Source organism: Eschrichtius robustus, chromosome 17, assembly GCF_028021215.1.
Source record: "Eschrichtius robustus isolate mEscRob2 chromosome 17, mEscRob2.pri, whole genome shotgun sequence".
Taxonomy (NCBI): Eukaryota; Metazoa; Chordata; class Mammalia; order Artiodactyla; family Eschrichtiidae; genus Eschrichtius; species Eschrichtius robustus.
In genome coordinates this window covers 67998649-68018823 of record NC_090840.1, presented here as the reverse complement: position 1 = coordinate 68018823, position 20175 = coordinate 67998649, and the positions used below count along the sequence as shown (strand labels likewise).

Here is a 20175-nt window from a genome sequence, read left to right as displayed (position 1 = left end):
TGAGGCTGGAAGTCAAAATTTTAAGTTACTATATAGCCAAGTACCTTAAGGGCAAAATCATATTTCCTTTACTACATCAATTTTCTAAGGGAACTATAACCAAGATTTGATTAATAGTGCCATGGGGAAACCATAATTATAACAATCATTTTTCTCCCTGCAGGACTATTTGATAATAGAGTACTTGTTGTTAAAATAATACGAAAATGTTATGTAAATATTGCCAATGAACATTTTGTGCATTAAGAATTGTTTTCATAGAAACAAGGTAGTTGAGCAAATAACCAGAAAGAAAATTTTAGTTTTTCCTATTGAAAACTGTACTTGACTTTAGATGATTCCACTTAAAATTCTTTATGTTATAGTTAAAAATGTTTTTAAATATACCAATTCTACCGTATCATTATATATGTTTTTATATATATATATATATATATAAAAACTAATGAAATAGCTAAAAATCTTCTAAACATCACCAAAATTAAAAAAGAAGAACTGAAAACTTACAAATGATAATTTAGTGAAGCTCTAGACATTTTTCTCACCTCCACCTACCCATCCTACCATGAAAAAGATAATGCAAGCATATACATATCTTGCCACAGAATTGAAATCAGATGTGAAAGGGGTGGGTTAACAATAATCTAATGTGTTCTAAAATTTTAAAGCTGTAAAGCAATTATCAGTCATGAAGCTTATTTTTGAAAATCTCTTCTAAAAAAAAAAACCCATCATTTCATGTCTGCAGAAGACTTTGGGGTTATTATGAAAAGTCCGAAGTATCTTAACATGAATTAGGACCAAAAACTTATGTTAAGTTAAAGAAACCAAATCATCACACAGAAACAGATTTTAAAAAATACATTCCCTTTTCTCACACATCTGTAAATGTTAAGTTAAAAACATAACAAAAACAAAAACAAAAAAACACCCTCTATACCTTGCCACACAGGGAAGAAATCTGCTCCAACAGCAACTTGGAATTCTGTTTGGTATTGTTTTTTGTCAATCCTCTGTACTAAGGAGTTAAAGAAATGATGAAATGGTAATTGTCAAATAATTCAACTCCCTAAAATAAGTTTGATTCTCCAATTCACAAGGTGCTTAAATTCACTGATCAATTGTGAGGGGGAACTCACAATTACCCCTTTCCAAGGACAATTATTTTTCTGATTCTGAAAATACATCAAGAAATAGTGATACTATAAATAGCATTACTCTAAACTATTAGAACCAGAGATTTGTACAAACTGGAGCTTCTGAATAAAAATTCAAGAACACTGTACTAGTGTTTCATTTCTGGCCAACAACAAATTCTTTTTATATAAAATATTGTTCTTAGGTCTGTTCCTAAAACTTCTTAGATATATTTTCTTAAAAAAGAGTGTAAAATATGTTGAATATTTGCAGACATATGTGATAGCATTCATATTTACTTAAGTATTTAAAAAGATACAGTGGACTGGCACTTGTATCTATCCTGCCAATGGCAAGAGAAACATCTGAACATTCCAATAGTATATAAATTATTTTGTTTTTCTTCACAGATCCCTAACATTTCTCCCTCTTACCGACCCCATAAGCAATGAGTCATAATTTCAGGAAGTCTTCTGCCTATTTATTCTAGAGGCATAAATATCGTGCCTGAAGGAGTATTCTTTTTTGCAAGTTGTAGAATTTCTCTTAAAGCAATGGCAATGAAAAGTACACTGATATTATAAAAAAGAAAAACAACAACAAAAGTATGGGCAAATATTTAAATGTGGTGGTACCAAGAAACAGTCTTACCTGACACAGAAAAATTGTGATCTATAATGAACATGTAAATGAAAAGGATACAACTCAAATTCAATGTCTGACATATAGCAGGAAGGTAGGTCTGATAATTTTATCATCTGCACAAATTCTAAAGCAGGGCCATAATAATGAAAAACCTAAAAAAGAAATTAAAATTATGTAAGACTTTAAATACTATAAATAAAATGAAAGTGAACAAATTAGCGATCAGGGTTTAAATCTTTAAAATGGGTCTTAAAAAGCACGTATTTACATATTATGCAAGGCAAACACTTAATCCTCTATCTCAGATAAGAATTTCTTCCATATCAATTCTACCTTTCCGAGTGGAGACATATGGAGATTTCTTACTAACTGGAAAGAGTTTTAACAGGAGGAAAATGAGTATAGAAAGAGGCAAGCAACAGAGGACAAGAGTTCTCAACTTTTCCTGTTTATCTCTAGGAAGACAGACAGATAAGCCAGGAGGCTAGGATGTTGAAGAGGGTCTGCGAAACTGAGAAAGAAAAAGAAAAGACATTCCAGGATGAACTTTGGTATGCTGAGATAAAAAAAAAAAACAAAAAACCAAAAACAAAACAACATCCTTGGAGGAAATACTGAAGTAATTAAAGAGATAACTAGTAAAACAAGAATACTAATTAACAAAGAAAGCTCTACTCAGAGAAATAAAATTCAGTATTTCTTTGGATAGAGTCTAAAACTAAACTAAGAGTGAGCTAGTGAAGAAGGTAATCCAAGAGTTGGGGCTAGAGTGCTTCACAAGAAGGGCAAAGAAAAGCAAACACATCTTCAAACACACAAAGTTTTAAACTTGCAGAAAGCTGAGTAATTTCATCATATATGATTATGTATGTGTATGTGTATATACACATAAATACACAACACACCTAGTGTGTATTTATATATATGTATGTATGTATGCATTTGTTTATGCGTAGAGAGAGAGGCTTACATTTATTTAAGACGTTGAACCCTAAATTTCTCTCAATAGCAGCAAAAATCAGACACATTATTCATACTTGAATGGTGTACTACCAAAGAAGAAAAGTTGAGGTCATCAATCTTATGATTATAATCTTTAGAAAAGAATTTAATATTCCTGTGAAAGATGGTCATGGTAAGTTACTTAAAGTAAGTAATTCTGAACAACTATTAGGAAATGTGTCAACATCAGAAATATGTCTTTTGTACCACCCTTTGATCAGAAAATATTACCCATCAATCTGACATCCTTGTAAATTCATGACCACTATGTTTTGCACATTCTTGAAATGCATCCTTCAAAGTGAATTTCTAAAGTGCTTCTATATAAATACTTCTTCTTATATTATTTTTCCAATGTGAAAAAAAAAAAGCCAACCAAATCCCTTTTAATTATTGTACTTTATAATTACTTGCATTTTAAGAATAAATCTATGGAGACATGGGACAAGAATCAATACCTCTTAAACTGTAAATGAAGCAAATGTCAGGTACTATGTCAGATGCTAATCTCTTACTTCATTTAACCCTCATAACTTTGTAAGAAAAGTGTTTATTACTATCTCCATTTCATAAATGAGTTAATCAATCTACCCAAGGTGACAGTACCTCATAGGTGACAAAGTTAGGTTTCAAACCCAGGTCTACCTAACATCAAAGCCTGTTCTCTTTCCACTGTATCATACTCCCTTCAAACTGAGTCTTAGAAAGGTCACATGGTAAAGTTCAAATCAAAAGTGGTTTCAGGCCTATACTGATCTAAAGTTAGGATCGTTCCATTTTGAAAACAATTTAAAACAATGATAGTGTTGCCAACATTCAATACTGATAATACAGTATAATTTAAGCACTTAATTATAATTATAGTAAAAGTTATGCAAGTGAGCACACTTAAGCACATATATTAGTAATGTTAATTGAAGATTCAAACATATCTTATAAAAATAAAATATTCATGAATAGATGATTGCAAAAACATAGATTACCTTTGGCAAAATACTCTTATCCTTTGATGGTATTATCTTTTTGTCAAGAAAGCAAGTTTTTAAATTAGATGTACTAAAATTCTCAGGTGTGACTCCCTTTAAACAAAATTCAGGAAAACTAATTTCACATCCAAACTGAAAAGAAACAAGAGAACACAGTTACAGGCATCATGAATTAAGTTACGAAGATTAATACATCTTATTGCAATGTAAAAGTTGAGAGGAAAACCATATGTAAATTTATTTTTGATCCTCAGTTCAAAATGCAGTTCTTCCATTTATGTACATATCATTCGTATTTCAACTTTCACATGAATTTTTCATGAAAAGCTCTCCTTGGCCTTTCACTAGCCCACAAGAGGATACCAAGCCCATTCTCTGCAACCAGAGAACAAAGCAACCCCCTTTACATATAGTTGTTCAGTACCTGCTTCCTACTAGTCTTAAGTTCTGCAAAAATAGAACTTGCTTGTCTCATTCACCACTAGATCCTTAGTGCCTCACACATAGTTTGCTTTCAATATAAGTTGTTGATAAAAAGATCAATTCCTGCAGAAGTAGTAATAATAGGGGTACTAACAGTAATGGTAACGACAATGATAAGTAACACTGAATGGTTACTTTGTGCTTTAAATAATTTAAACCTCATAAAAATCTGAGTTAGGAACTACTATTACACCTATCTTACAGATAAAGATAACTGTGGCACCAAGAGGCTAAATATTACCTAACATTTCACACAAAACTAGCAAGAAACAGAGTTAGGATTTGAATGCAGGCAATCTAACTCTAGAATCTATGTCCTTAATCACTATAATGCCCCTAGGCTAAAAGCTATTCTCTACCAAAAAAAGTGATTTCAAGTTTTAAATGCAGCCTGGGGAGATATGGACATTTAATTTCTTATCCATAAAAGAATAAAAGAATCACAGAACTCTGCCATTATCTGTCTGTTTGTAGACATGAAGTTTCAAAAAATGTATACAAAAGTAATTCTCCTAGCTAATTGTATCCTGCATTCTTCTAGTAGGCTATTTGACTTGTTTACACTAAAACCACTTGCAAAGAAGATTTATCTGCAGATTTAACTTCCCTGAGATAAAGAAGAGTGGGGCGTGCAAATCAACAAGAAGGGCCCAGCCACGTTAATTCCTGTTGTCTTATTAGAAGTTTTATTAAACTATAATTAAGAGTGAATTGAAAAGGAAAAAAAAGTCTAGTAATTAATACAATAAATCCTCATAGGAACACAACGGTCTACTCGTGCTCCCATACTAAACAAACATTAAGAAACTTTCTTTTAGTTTTGCCTATAGACAGAAACACATAAAATACCAGGAACACTGATTTCAACACGGACACAACTTATAAAAACCACCAAACATATTCATTCACAGTAAGGGATCGCAAAATAGAATTGGAGCGCATAGAAATTTAACATTAGCGGGGTTCCACTAATCTAATATTCTCATCTTATAGTTGAGAAATCTGGGGTCTAGTAAGGTTAAAAAAGAAATTGTTCAAAATCACCTGGTTAGCAGAAAGCACTGATCACTTAAGGTGGTATCATAGGTAAGAAAACATGTTCTAAGCAGTTTTCCAGGAGTTTACATATGCGATGAACTAAAGCAGCTTGGATAAACATGAACTCAACTAATGTTAAATTCTGCTTTAAAAGAATGTTACATTCTAGAATTGCAGTGCCCAAAACAAACACAGTCACTATTTAAATTTAAATTAATTAAAGTAAAATATAGTAAAAGATTCAGTTCTGTGTTTGAAGTAGTCAAGTATAAAGTGCTAGTAGCAACATGAAGCCAGTGGACTATTGTATAAGGATAAATTCGGAACATTTCCATTAATGAAGAAAGTTCTATTTAGAGAGTGCTTTTCTAGAACATCTTTACATGGTACATTTTCATTAGGATTCATTTAAACTGTGTTGTAAATAAGGTCGAAAGGCCTGCTTTGCAAACGGTGATAACAGAAATCCACTTACCTTCCTTTCCCATATCTGAATCTTTCCCCTCCATAACTCCTTTGAATCAATAGCATTTCTGAGATCTTGTAAAGATACAATATTAGCAGAAAGGTATTCGGCAATTTTCTGACAACTTCTATAAATAAAAGTTTATGATAATTAAATATAGGGTTTTAAATTTCACTTAGATTTAATGGCTATAGTTAGCTACAAGCCAAACAGGCAAAAATGCAAAGTTTATATTGCTGCTTTTATCTACTAATATTATAGAACATTCATTAAGTCAGTCTCTGAAGAAGTTGCTATCATGTGTTCATTTAATCTCAACATCCCCTTGAATTATGAGTAATTACCCTTAATACTACAGATGAACAGATTTTCCTATTATTATTTATTGGTCTTAACATGTCAGATATACACATACACAGGTTGAATGAATTCTTATCTTCAAAAGGAGAACTGCTCTCCTAAATTGTTCCCACACAGTTTTGTAAGGAATTTCATAATAGCACTTAAAACAGACTATCATGACTATTTGCATTCCTGTTCCTCCCTGTATTTCAATGAAAAAGATCAAATCTCACTTTCTTATTATCAGTATATATTGCTGTGCTTGGCATAAAGATAGTGCTCAATAAACAACTGCTGAGTGAAGAAAATCATGAAGTTAACAAATCCAATACTCATTTAAGGATCAAAACTGTAATACACAGTTGATCCTTACTAAAATGTCATAAAACACAACAGTATATATTTATTTCTACATTGCACATAAAACAAAAAACAAATATGACATTATAAATCTGGTGTATCCATATATCCACGGTATTTATCACGGTGTTCACTGGACAATACAAACCTATTTAAAAACACACAATGTGTTTGGAGAATTAATGCTCAACAATAGTTATAAGAAAGCATCAATAATATTTACTAAAAACTTAAAACTTCTCAGAAATATAAAGTATGAAATAAGAAAAATGTAGGTTCTTCTCAACAGATAAATCTCTAATCACAGTATGACATAAAACTATCTTGTCACATTTAAAAAAGTCTTCAAAGGCTGGGTCTACTAAAAACAGGGTAGCAAGTTAATTGTAAAAGCGGACAACACAGATAGTAGTCAAATATGAACAAAGAAGCTTACGTTTCACAATGATTTCCTGCTATGGTAATTTTTGCTGAATACCATTCCTTCAAATGTTTTAATGCTCCTACAGTAGGCAAACAGTCTCTCAATTTAGGCGGATCTTTGTCAGAAGGCAACAGTATTATATCTATCATTGCTCTACCTAGAAAGTGATAAAGGCATTTTTGTAATTTTTAAAAAAAATTTTTATTTTATATTGGAGCATAGTTGATTAACTATAATTTTTTAAAGATGTTAGATCTGAAATGTCTCAAAACAGTACCTTGAACAACTGAATTTTATGTTTATTTAGAAGATGAAGAAGGATTTTAACTTTAATTTCTGAAATTCTTCAAAACAATATACATCTTTAGGAGTTCAAAATTTTTAAATGTTCACATTTGATTTAAAGCCATGTTATCTTGAAATAGCTAGCATATGCCAGAAAAACAATGAACTATATCATAATTACTTGCCAATTATGTGCCAATGGTTAATTATACATTGCTCTTGAGATCATCAATGTTATTGTTCTACTGAACAGAGGGAAAAAAACCTGTGCAATTCATTATGTTCTTCTATACTTAATTTTGTTATACAAAAGGGAATGAATTAGTGTAAAACTGTAATGTTCAAATAAATTATTTCTCTTTTTAAAGAACAATAAAACACTCAGAAAACTCAATTATACTGACAACATCATTGGTTCCTGAGAAAGAAGGTTAACTTCATGAAACTTTAAATTTTATAAATGATAAATTTTACTGAAGGACCAGAAAAATCAAAATGAAACAGAAACCAAATAAAAGTTTGACAATGAAAGTATTCCAATTTGCCAAAATAGCAACTGTACATTCCATATTTTGAACTTCATATAAAAATTTGACATGTTTGTTTATCAATGTATTCAGTTATCTTCCATATAGGATCTTTTATACTAAAATATAATCTTGAATATAAGGATTAGACTGTGAGCTATAAAGTCCTTTATGATAATCACATATGCTTTACTCATCACTGTATACTCAGCTCCTAGTACAACGCCTGACATATAATAGATACAACAACTATCTGCAACTATCTCCAACAACTATTGGAGGTCAATAAATGACCTCCAATAATAAAAATTTTCAGAAAAGTATTCAAAAGTATTTGTGGATGCCAAAGGGTACCAAGCTTTAGATGAATCAGCTACTTGATTCACACAAAGAAAGATTAATTTAAGACAAAATACAGTTTTAAGAATAGTATGATGCAGTATTTCATAAAATATGCTTTCTATTATAGGAAAAAAAATGGATTGTGTAAAAAAATGCTGAGTCAAGGGCTTCTTTTACTGCATGACTTTCTATTTGATAATATGTATAGTGACTTCACACCATAAAAGTATGTTATCCAAATGATCTAGGTTAAAGAACTTCTTTTTCCAGGAGTTGCTCATGGGAGTAGAGTTCTACAGAACATTGTGGAAAACAATGGTATATACAGTGCAAAGCTGCTTCTTCAGTAATAACTGAAGAAGGAAACAGATGAGTAATTTCCTAAGTTCTAATTTTTGTCTAAGTAAATGAAAACAATTAAGAAAATTGTGATGTCTCAACAAGGTACTTTATTTAGTAGAGTATGTTTTTTAACAACTTCATATAGAAAATTATTTTTAATTTTTCATTTCAAAATTAGAAGTGAGAACACGAGCATAAAGAATGAATTTATCACTCATTCACAGAAAGTGTAAGATAAGGTACAAATTATTGAAAGTTGTCATAAAATATTACCAGAAGCAGGAAGTTTGTCTGATAACTGATGCAAATTTTCCGCAGATTCTTCATATAGGCTAAAATAAAACAGTCGGTTAGGAAAATATATACATACACACATTACATATAATCATAATAGGTAATATTAATTAAATGGATCTATGTGCCAGACACTATTAAATACTTAGCATTCAGCATTATCTCACTTGATCCTCATGACAATCCCATGAGGCATTACTATAATACTATTTTTATCCTCACTTTAAATAATTCACCTAAAGTCCACATACGCTGTAGGTGTGGAAGTTAGGATTCAAACCCTGAGCCCAAGTTCTTAGCCACAGCCCCAAAACAAACAAACAACATTAACAAAAAAGGGGAAAAAAGCCCTCCCTAAATTATATCTAGTATATTAAATATAAATCATAACTAATAGACCATTTTTCTGAACCTTAAAAGTAAGGTATTACTAAGTATTTAATAAAGAAGGCTACTGCTTTTCTCTGAATGGCACATAACAGCCCTGACAGGAAAATACGATACTCTCCTCCAATTCTTTAAAATCTATTTGTTTTACCCATATGATGAATTTTTTTTCTCAAGATAGTTTATTATATAACATAAAGGTATTTAAATCCTTTATTATAAACTCACCATTGTCTAAAAATCTTAAGGTGCCTTACAGTAAAGTATAGTTTTCAAGCTCCCTCTTGTGGAAATAATTATTAGGTCACTTACTAGAAATAATCACTTTTATACTTGCCATCTTCTAATAGTGGTGAGAAAACGTATGGAATGGTAAGAGCCCTAAGGCTAGAAGGCATCTTAGAAATCATCTAAAAGGATCTCAACACTTTAAAGATGAGAAAATAAAGCACCCAGAGAAGTTAAGTGACTGGCCCAAGATTATATAATTAGAGACCACTTCTACTAGCCTCTGTTACAATGCCCTTCCTATGGTTCTACAATGTCTCCCCTCATTAATCAGTATAAACAAATATGATTTGAAAACAGGAAAACACAATTTGAAAATCTGCAGCAATTTATAGAAGTATAATATTTGAATATTAAAATAAACAAAGGAGTTTTTTGTAATGAAGTATTACAGAAGACTGAAATGACAAGAATGAATTATGGTTCAGAGATGGTATATTTCATGAAGAAAAAAAAATTATCAAAACTCACATCACCTGGATCATCTTATATATTGTACCACAATTCAAAAAACCTAAAAGTGAATTCAATCATCTACATACACCTCAGAAACTATGGATTTTAAAGGTGCCTGAAATGCTGAAGATACACATGAATTGAAGAAATCATATATTTCAGTCTCAAACAGCAAAATGAAAATGATACTGTGCTTTGAATGCCAGTTATTAACCTTAAATAAAGTTTCTATTCAAGCCCTTGAAATATAACATCAGGCAGAAGTTTGCTTCAAGAAAGTGACATATTAATAAAAATATCACTTTTTATGATTCCTGCAATTATGCAAGCTTAAGAAGCTAAACATTTTCAGATACCAGTTTGTGCATTTTAAAGAATTTTATTCAAATAAAAGGCCCAAATAGCCTGTCTTCCAAAACAAAGAGTTGAAAATTTGAATTATGTAAATTCCCTCACTATAGCTGCTAACATATCAAATCTTCACTCTCACGGCTAAAATACTATTTAATGTCAAATATTTTAAAGACATGATAGAAAGTACATAAGCATACTCAGCCAAGGATAATGATTCCCTGCTATTACTATCTTCTTCTTCAAAACACTCAACAGCACTCAAACATTCTTCGATATTTCTTTGAAGAACATCTTCAATTTCATCTTTTTCCACACCAAAATGTATCTCTTCCCAGTCAGAACTACAAAACTAATATATCAAAAGATTGCATTAAATAATGCATTCATGGAATTATTTATATTAACAAAGACATTCACTAGTGACTATTTTCTTATTTATATTACCTGATAAAATCCACATATTGCCTGCACTGCAAAGAACCACTTCCTGGAACCTGGTATACCGCCTACCAAACAGCCTTGAAAACAAAATCATACTTATTAGAAGAAAGGCATACCACAAATAAGCAGATGTTATAGCATATATACTTAGAGAGTTACGTAATTTTAATATATTATATATATATATATAAAATATGGATCTTTAAAAATCTCTGCTAAAAATTCAAACAGGAGAATCTGCCTAAAGAGCAAAATTATTCACTCGCTATGAATACTCTGCTTTAGTTCATCACAATTCAAAATCTACATCATTATATTAATCATCATGTCAAACACTAAAATCTACTATAAAGATGTTGAAAAATACACCCACTCGATTACTCTTGAGTAATACAAAGCCGTGTAAGTCATTTTAAGGAAAATGGTTCCCTCCTCAAAGACCATGAAGGTTTGGTTCAGCCTTGCCAAACAGAGAGGAGTTAAAGAGTAACTTCAGCCTAGAGACAAAGAAGATGCTCTTCTTGGAGACTGGAATATTACATGAAGATACAAAATTAAGGGTCACCCCAGGGTGTGAATCAGAAGAGCAATGAAGAATTTAGAGCTACGTACAGAAATTGTATTCAAAGGAGGGAGAAGCAGAAATGTGATAACTGAGTTGAACTCATGGAAGCTAAGAATGATGCTAAGTGCCTATTACCAATTTCTGCCAAAATCTCAGAAGATTTTACCTCCTACTTCCTAAAGAAAATAGAAGCCGGGCTTCCCTGCTGGTGCAGTGGTTAAGAATACGCCTGTCAATGCAGGGGACACGGGTTCGAGCCCTGGTCCGGGAAGATCCCACGTGCCGCGGAGCAACTAAGCCCGTGCACCACAACTACTGAGCCTGCGCGCTAGAGCCCACGAGCCACAGCTACTGAGCACACGTGCCATAACTACTGAAGCCCGCGAACTCTAGGGCCCCTGTGCCGCAACTACTGAGCCCACGTGCTGCAACTACTGAAGCCTACGCGCCTAGAGCCCGTGCTCCGCAACAAGAGAAGCCACCGCAATGAGAAGCCCGTGCACCACAACGAAGAGTAGCCCTGCTCACCGCGACTAGAGAAAGAGCATGCACAGCAACGAAGACCCAACATAGCCAAAAATAAATAAATAAATTTATTTTAAAAATTAAAAATAAAAAAATAAAGAAAATAGAAGCCATTGTAACTCCCATAACATCCTGTCAGCAAACATATTGCCCTTCCTGCATTCCCATTAGGTCTTTCCTCATTCTTCCCTGTTAACATGTAAGAGGCACTACCCTTCTGATCAAGGTTATCCCTTAGACTTCTGCCGGGACCCCAGGCCACTGACTTGCTTGCATCTTCAATCTCTCCTTCTCTGTCATTTCCTTCCCATTAGCATTTAACTATGCACAAGTATTTTTCAAATTATCTTTTTTAATCACTTTTAAATTCACCTCCCTTTTCCAGTTACTACTATATCTCTTTCTTTACTCTTCAGGAAGATAAACTTTCTAAAAGCACTATCTACACTTGACTGTCTCTATTTCCTGTTTACCTTTTCTATTCCCCTCCTAATCCAATTTAATCTGTTCTTTTGTCTCCAACATGCCACTGAAACTACACTCACCAAAGTCACCAATGACTAACCTGTTTCTAAATCTAACAGTTTTTAGTCCTGTTGGTACTTGACCTCTCAACGTAAGACTAAGAAAGTAATCGAAAATGACACATTTGACTACTTTCTCCTGAAAACACTTGCTTTCTGTGGAACCTATCTTTCCCACTCCTCCTTCTCATTCCTTTAAAAACTGGTGTTCAGCTCCTCTACATACTGGGATTCATTTCCAGATTTTCTGCTATTCTCACTATCCAAAACAATCCCATCCTTTCTCATGGCTTGAACTGACATCTGTATGTTGATGATTCTATAATCTGTTTCTCCAGCTTCACTCTCCTTTGGAGTTCCAGACACATGTATCCAACTTTTACAAAATATTTTCACTTTGCAATCTTACAGGCAACTAATCACATGTTCTTAATTGAACATGTCATATTCCATCAAAATCTTTCTTGCAATACTAGTAGTACTGACTTAAATTATACCAACTTGAAAAATTAATGAGTATTACCAGGACTTGGCAAACTGGCTAAGGTAGCATATAGATATTAGAAATAATTTCCCAAAGGTGACAGTTGAAACCCAAGAGACAGGTTCTCTGATGAAAAAGAAAGGAACAGATTGTACAGTCATGAGAACTATAAAGGTATCAAAACAAGCACACTCTCCCTGACATCTCCAGAACTTCCTTCATCTTTTAGACCTGTTTTGATATCTCCTTTTTTCTGAGCCTCTGAAAGACACTCTCAGATAGAGGTCAAGAAAAGGAAGAAAAAAAGAGGATAACTAACAAAGATGTAAATACATGGATCTGTATAATGCCAATAGAAACCAAAGGAGAAAAGATTTTTACAAAGTAAAGAGTGTTCAAAAAAGTCAAATACTTTGAAAAAGTTAAAGCAGATAAGAATGGAGAAAAGATTACTGAGTTTAACAATTATGAAGTGCTTTTAAGGGAATCAGTAAGAGGTAAGGATGGAAAAATAAAAGGTAAGGAAATGGGTATAAGCATTAATAATGTATTTGTACTCACGACAAAATCACAAATCCTCCTAATAATGCCACATTACTCTATCTCATATGGAGCTAAAGATGGGCAAGAAAACCTCATAAAGGGAACAAAACTCAAGCTGAGACCCTAAAATAATTTTCATAACAACTTTATGACATCCAAGCATCAGGAAGAGAGGGATAGCATCTTTTCCGTTTTGTATTTCTTTCATTGCTTCCCTATCCCAGTGACTTGTACACAGTCAAAAAGTGTTTCTTGGACTCCCATGTGACCAGATTAATTAAATTTATTTCCAATACAAATGCTGTGCCAGTGAAAAGAGGGGTTTATGTTTTACTTACCAGGGAAGGTACTATCTTCTGGATTAATTGAAGCATTAATGCTTCTTTTCAGGAGGTGATAAACATTTGCTGTTCTTAAGTCTGAAAAAGAAAAAAACAAACTAACTCAACTGGGCTCAAGAGTTACATAATGTAGACCTATTCCAGTTTCACCATCAGAGATTCTCAAGTACACTATATTGTACATAAAAGAACTACACTCTGTTCAAGTTTTGATATAATAAATCTAAAGCAAGCAGAGAAAATAGGTGAAGCTCCCGGTTTGCACATGCCTGCCAGTTAACACAAATCCAAAATTCCCCCAAAAGAATAATTTTAAACGGAGAAGGAAAATCCTGTTACAATACTCTGTACACAACCACATACACTTCCTCCTCAAAATGCCGCTCTATCAGAACAAGCTAAATAAAATGCAATACAGATTCTAGACAGGAGCACCAAAAAGCAGTGCATTCTCAAACGGTCGTAATTGTCTTAAATTTATAATTTGTTTTTTAACTTAGTTTATGTGTGGAATGTCTTCTCCCGTTAGGATGTAAACTCTAGGAGAGTAAGATCCTTTTCCATCTTGTTCCTTTCTGTATTACCTGCATTTGGAACACAGGAGGCAGAACTACCTATTGAATGCATATATGTCCAAAGAACAGAAATTCCATTTCCAAGGCGTAGGGAATTTATTCAGCTAAATATTTACTGTGTCGGAAACTTCTGAGCGCTGGAATCTTGCATCCACAATTTTGTCCCTATTTTTCTACGGAGATAATATTTTTTTCGGCCCTTACCAGGTGGGTCCCGGATAGAGTCACGGCAGCAGAACTTGATCACAATTTTTTTCTCCTCCCTGCAAGCCGTTCCCGCTCTTTCTCAGCCCAGCGCTTACCTGGCTGTTTCTCGGTACCCTCAGCGGACGAAGCCCCTGGCCCATGCTCCGCCACCGCACCCGCCGCCGAAGGGACTTTTTCTTCCTCCCAGATCACTAGGAGTAGGTACCGATCCATCTCTCAGGGCTGAGCCCCCGTTTCAGCTCTCGGCTTCCACATCCAAACAGCCCCGCGCTACTGACGCACTTCCGGTTCCTTCTACTTAGGTCGGCTGGAAACTGTGTGTCCTCCATTGGTTTTCCGCAGCTTTTCCAGCAAGCGAATTATTTTCGGGGGTTATTCTCTCAATAACTAGATCATTTCCTCGCTTCATGACGAAACTGCTACGGTGGGAAGATTGCAGGAGATGCAGGAAAAGCAGAGAAGCAGACGAGTGCTGGCTTTTCTAGGATCTGTTATACTCGGCTACATGCGTTTCCCGCCGGGCCCGTGATGCTGGGGGACAGGTCTTGGATCCTGGAAAAAGGACTGTCCTGGTACTAGGGAAACATGTCGAGTTTTTCTAGGGCGCCCCAGGTGAGATCGGACTCTTGTAGCTCGATGGGATTCATTACGCTGGCAGAAGGAGGTCGGATTTAGTGAAGCTGAGTAGGATGGGAAGCCGGGTCCTTGGGCCCGGAAATGCTTCGGTGAAGCACAAAGGGTGGTGATTCTGACCACCACTTGCTGTCGTTTTCTTGGTACTCCTACCCTCCCCTTTTCAGTCAACCCTTTTCGTGTTTCTTTTTACCCCCCTCGGGAAGAAGGAGGGAAGGTCAGAGAGGTAATAAGCTGGATCATATAGGGCATTGTAGACTATTGTAAGCGTTTGATTTACTGAACAAAATAAGGGGAGTAACATATCTCGCTTAAGTGTTAAAAGGAGCACTCCGACTGCTGAGTTGAGAATAGACTGTGTAGAGATGGGGATTGGTGGAGAAGAGAAGCAAAGAATCTGTTTGGAGGCTATTGAAATAATCCAGGCTAGACATGATGGTGGCACAAACCAGACTTAGTAACTGTGTAGAGTTGAAAAGTGGTCACGTTCCGTTTGAAGGTGGAGCCAACAGGATTTCCTGAAGGACTGTATGTGCGCCGACAGCAAAAGAAAAAACAAGGATTATTCCAAGGTTTTTTGTTTTAACAACCGGAAGAACGTTCCATCAACTGAGATAGGCAAGGCTGAGATTGAAGCAGGTTTCAGGAGGAAGAGCAGGAGTTGGTCTAAGCTGCCTCTTAGTCTAGTCCCGCTCCAAGTGTGATTCCTTCCTTGGACTGTTTGTTACCTGTCCCTAATGAGGAAAACACAGAAAGTAAAATTAAACATTAAAAAACTGTAGCAATTTGACATTGTGGCAGTATTTTAATTGTTTTATCAAAGGTTTTTTTTTTTTTTTTTTCTATCAGGTGTTGGTCTGCAATGGACTGGGGAAAAACTAGTCTTCTGCTACATATGGTTTAAGAAGCACTGTAGTGTATATGCCAGGTGGGCAATTGAATGCAAGTGTAGAGTTCAGGAAAGAGGTCCAGGCTGGAGATGTAAATTAGGGAATCATAAACATACAGATGGCATTTAAAGTTATGGGTCTGGAAGAAGTCTGTGTGGAAATGTGTAAAGAGTAGATAGGATTTAAAGTCCAAATCAGGATATTATGAGAGGGAAAGGAGGGGCTACTGATCATTTTGCTGGGGCAATGGCATAAAATGGGGTTGTCTTAGACAAAGTGGTCAATATGGTTTTCCTGTGAAGAAGCCAAATTCATTTTAGTGCCCCAACAGGTTTTTTTTCGTTTTTACTTTGTAAAAATCTTTTCTCGTTTGGTTTCTATTGGCATTATACAGATCCATGTATTTACATCTTTGTTAGTTACCCTCTTTTTTTCTTCCTTTTCTTTTTTTTTTTCCTTCTTCTTCCTTTTCTTGGCCTCTATCTGAGAGTGTTTTTTTTGTTTGTTTGTTTTTAAAATTTATTTATTTATTTTTGGCTGCATTGGGTCTTCTTGACTAGCTTGCCAAGAACAGTTCTGGAACATTTCAACATTTCAGAGGCAAGAGAAAGAGAGAACTAGCATGATAGGAAAACAAAACAAAACAAAGCAATAGAGGGTGGTGTCCTGGAAATCAAGTGAAGAAGGAATACCCAGGAGAGGGGAATGATCAACTGTGTCAAAGACAGAATTGACCAATGGATTTAGTAATGTGAAGGTCATGGTAAACTTGGCAGGCAGTAGTGTGCTGGTGATGGTGTGGGAAGATAAAAGCCAGGGTGGAGTAGGTTGAAGAGAGAATGAGGAGAGACAAATTAAAGGCAACTCTTTGCAAGAGTTTGCTACAAAGAAGAGGAAAGAAGTGAGGCAGTTGCTGGTAGGGAAGGGAGGTCAGGAGTTTGTTTGTTTTTATGGATAATTTTAATCATACACAAAAGTAGATATCACCCAATTTCAAAAGTCTCACAGCCAATATCATTTAATCTGTACCCCCATTCATTTCCTTTTCTTACTTATGAATTTGAGGTAAACCTCAGACTCATATTATTTCATCAGTAAATATTTCAATATGTGCTTTACAAGATAAGGATTTTTTTAAAAATTGCATTACCATTTATCAAAGCTAAATGGAAATTTAACAGCAATTCCTTAGTATCATCAGATATCCAGTATGTGTTCAAGTTTCCAATTTTCTCACACATATCATGTATATTATATAAATACATAATATTTTTAGTTTCTTCCTTTGGATTAGGATCCAAAGTAGCAATAAGTTGCTATTTTTTTAATGTCTCTCTCAATAATAGTTTCCTTTTCCTGTCTTTTTTTCTTACAGTTTATTGAAGAAACAAGATTGTCCTGTAGACAATTGAATTGAATTTTTTTTTTTTTTTTTTTTTTTTTTTTTAGTTCATAAACTGAGAGAGGTATGGAAAGTATATGGGCTAGAAGCTCTTTATTTGCAAAGGACATGATCATCTGTGTAAAAAATGGAATTTACAAAAAGTTACTAGAACTGATAAATGAGTTTAGAAAGGTTGCAGGATACAAGACCAAAATACAAAAAGGTAGTGTATTTCTATATACTAGCAACAATCAGAAATTTAAATTAAAAATACAATACCATTTACAATGGCATCAAAATATATGAAATAAACTTGACAAAAGATGTAAAAGGGGAATGGGGTAGAGACTAGAAAAATGAGAACAGGAAAACAGCAGATTGGTAAGCAGTTTTTTTTTTTTTTAATGTGTGTTTTAATTAATTAATTAATTTATTTATTTATGGCTATGCTGGGTCTTCGTTTCTGTGCGAGGGCCTTCTCTAGTTGTGGCAAGCGGGGGCCACTTCTCATCGCGGTGCGCGGGCCTCTCACCATCCCGGCCTCTCTTGCTGCGGAGCACAAGCTCCAGACGCGCAGGCTCAGTAATTGTGGCTCACGGGCCTAGTTACTCCGCGGCATGTGGGATCCTCCCAGACCAGGGCTCGAACCCGTGTCCCCTGCATTGGCAGGCAGACTCTCAACCACTGCACCACCAGGGAAGCCCAGTAAGCAGTTTTATAAGCTGATTTGAGATTTGTGATAATTAAATTTAAGGTAAAACCAGCGAGCCTAGTTGTACTTTTTCCAGCATGTTTGGCTGCTTGTGTATATCCATAGAGAAAGCATCTGATCAAGATCTTTCTGGCCTGTAATTTTCTTAGAGTTTGAAGACAGTGATGGATACTGCAAAGACAACGGTTTAGTCCTGAGGCAGCCTAAGATGTCTATCTAAGGCAGTTTTTTAAAATTTAAGTTTATTCAACATCATCCATCTATGCTTTTCCAGCTACATTCTGCTATTTAACTCTCCCTTGGAATTAAACTCCTGAATAGTCTTCAGTTCGTAATTGGCCACTCATCTTTCAATGTTAATGTACCTTCCAATCTCAAAATATTTTTGAAGACCTTCCTAAACAACTTCTACTTTCATAAGAGCTTTTCATGACCCCTCCAGATACTATTCTATATGGCACAAAAAATATAAGTCATAATGTAAAGGGAAATAATAGCTTTGGAATGTTTTTAAAAGAGCATAATCCATATTGTTAATAGAAAAGCAGGCAGGAAAGATTACTGTGTTAATCTTTGCAGAATAATGAGAAAAGATCCCCCTTTTCCAGAAATAGAAATGAGAACAAAACAAAAAAATTAGTGATAGGATCTTTTTTCATAATAATTATTGATGCTAACTGTAGATTACGTGTGATGGTATATAATAGCAAACTCAGTTGTTTCCATTTAATTAGAATTTTCTTTGTCTCCTCTTCTGTCTTTTCAAGCAATGGGCCACTTTTGCTCGAGTTTGGTATCTCTTAGATGGGAAAATGCAGCCCCCTGGCAAACTTGCTGCCCTGGCATCAGTTAAACTTCAAGGATTGCATAAACCTATGTACCATCAACTGAGTGAGTATCATTTTAGACCTGTTATTGGTAATCACAGTTTTCATGTCAGGATAGAATTTTGAAGATGTTTGACTGGGCTGTTTTTTGTTGTTTTTTTAAAATATTTATTTATTTATTTATTTTTGGCTGCGTTGGGTCTTTGTTGCTGTGTGCAGGCTTTCTCTAGCTGTGGCGAGCGGGGGCTTCTCTTCCTTGTGGTGTGCGAGCTTCTCATTGCGGTGGCTTCTCTTGTTGTGGAGCACGGGCTCTAGGCACGTGGGCTTCAGTAGTTGTGGCACATGGGCTCAGTAGTTGTGGCTCGTGGGCTCTAGAGCACAGGCTCAGTAGTTGTGGCGCCTGGGCTTAGTTGCTCCGCGGCATGTGGGATCTTCCCGGACCAGGGCTCGAACCGGTGTACCCTACCTTGGCCGGCAGATTCTTAACCACTGTGCCACCAGGGAAGCCCTGGGCTGTTTTAAGGATCTCTTTTTTCCTGAGGATCCCTTATTCCATTCTTGATAAAAACCTGTTGGGGGCGGGACATCCCTGGTGAAGCAGTGGTTAAGAATCCGCCTGCCAATGCGGGGGACATGAGTTCGAGCCCTGGTCTGGGAAGATCCCACATACCGGGGAGCAACTAAGCCCGTGCGCCACAACTACTGAGCCTGTGCTGTACAGCCCGTGAGCCACAACTATGGAGCCCGCGCACCTAGAGGCCGTGCTCCGCAACAAGAGGAGCCACTGCAATGAGAAGCCCGCGCACCGCAACGAAGAGCAGCCCCCGCTCACGGCAACTAGAGAAAGCCCGCGCACAGCAACAAAGACCCAACACAAGCAAAAATAAATAAATAAATAAATAAATTTTAAAAACAAACAAACAAAAAAAACCTGTTGGGGCACTAAAATGAATTTGGCTTCTTCATAGGAAAACCACATTGACCACTTTGTCTAAGACAACCCCATTTTATGCCATTGCCCCAGCAAAATGATCAGTAGCCCCTCCTTTCCCTCTCCTAATATCCTGATTTGGACTTTAAATTAAATGTTCACTCTTAAACATGTTTCTTCATGTGGCAACACGCATTTCAATAGAGTTTTTGAAAATGAGCAAATAAGCTTGCCCTCTCTTTGAAAAAACCCTTTCCTCCAGAAAGATATGTAGGGCTAGCTAGCTAGGCATGGAAAGTTACTTTTCACTGTTTTGAATTAATAGATTTGCTCTTCTGTGTCCTTTTTCCAAAACAAAACAAAACAGTTGCTTTCATGCTAAAAGCCTTCTGCTTATCACAGGTAGTTGTGATTGACTTCACTTTCCTAGGCACT

At 35.3% G+C, this 20175-nt stretch overlaps 2 protein-coding genes across 7 annotated transcripts in view; one reads left to right on the top strand and one right to left on the bottom strand.

The window, feature by feature from the left end:
- MTBP (MDM2 binding protein) overlaps positions 1 to 14623 on the bottom strand; it is an 80914-nt gene extending 66291 nt beyond the window's left edge. For 2 of the 5 annotated variants that reach the window (XM_068525836.1, XM_068525834.1), the window contains exons 1-10: positions 14459 to 14623; positions 13579 to 13659; positions 10603 to 10676; positions 10356 to 10507; positions 8653 to 8711; positions 6896 to 7040; positions 5767 to 5884; positions 3768 to 3902; positions 1840 to 1934; positions 941 to 1013 (exon numbers count right to left, since the gene is read on the bottom strand). In XM_068525836.1, coding sequence (XP_068381937.1) covers positions 941 to 1013; positions 1840 to 1934; positions 3768 to 3902; positions 5767 to 5884; positions 6896 to 7040; positions 8653 to 8711; positions 10356 to 10507; positions 10603 to 10676; positions 13579 to 13659; positions 14459 to 14576 — 1050 coding nt within the window. In that variant the 5' untranslated portion in view covers positions 14577 to 14623. The remainder of the gene's footprint in view (positions 1 to 940; positions 1014 to 1839; positions 1935 to 3767; positions 3903 to 5766; positions 5885 to 6895; positions 7041 to 8652; positions 8712 to 10355; positions 10508 to 10602; positions 10677 to 13578; positions 13660 to 14458) is intronic. The other 3 variants (XM_068525837.1, XM_068525838.1, XM_068525835.1) reach the window with 3 other exon arrangements.
- Positions 14624 to 14791: 168 nt separating this feature from the next.
- The window catches only part of MRPL13 (mitochondrial ribosomal protein L13), a 44273-nt gene continuing 38889 nt past the window's right edge, over positions 14792 to 20175 (top strand). For both annotated transcript variants that reach the window (XM_068525666.1, XM_068525665.1), the window contains exons 1-2: positions 14792 to 14975; positions 18750 to 18873. In XM_068525666.1, coding sequence (XP_068381767.1) covers positions 14949 to 14975; positions 18750 to 18873 — 151 coding nt within the window. In that variant the 5' untranslated portion in view covers positions 14792 to 14948. The remainder of the gene's footprint in view (positions 14976 to 18749; positions 18874 to 20175) is intronic.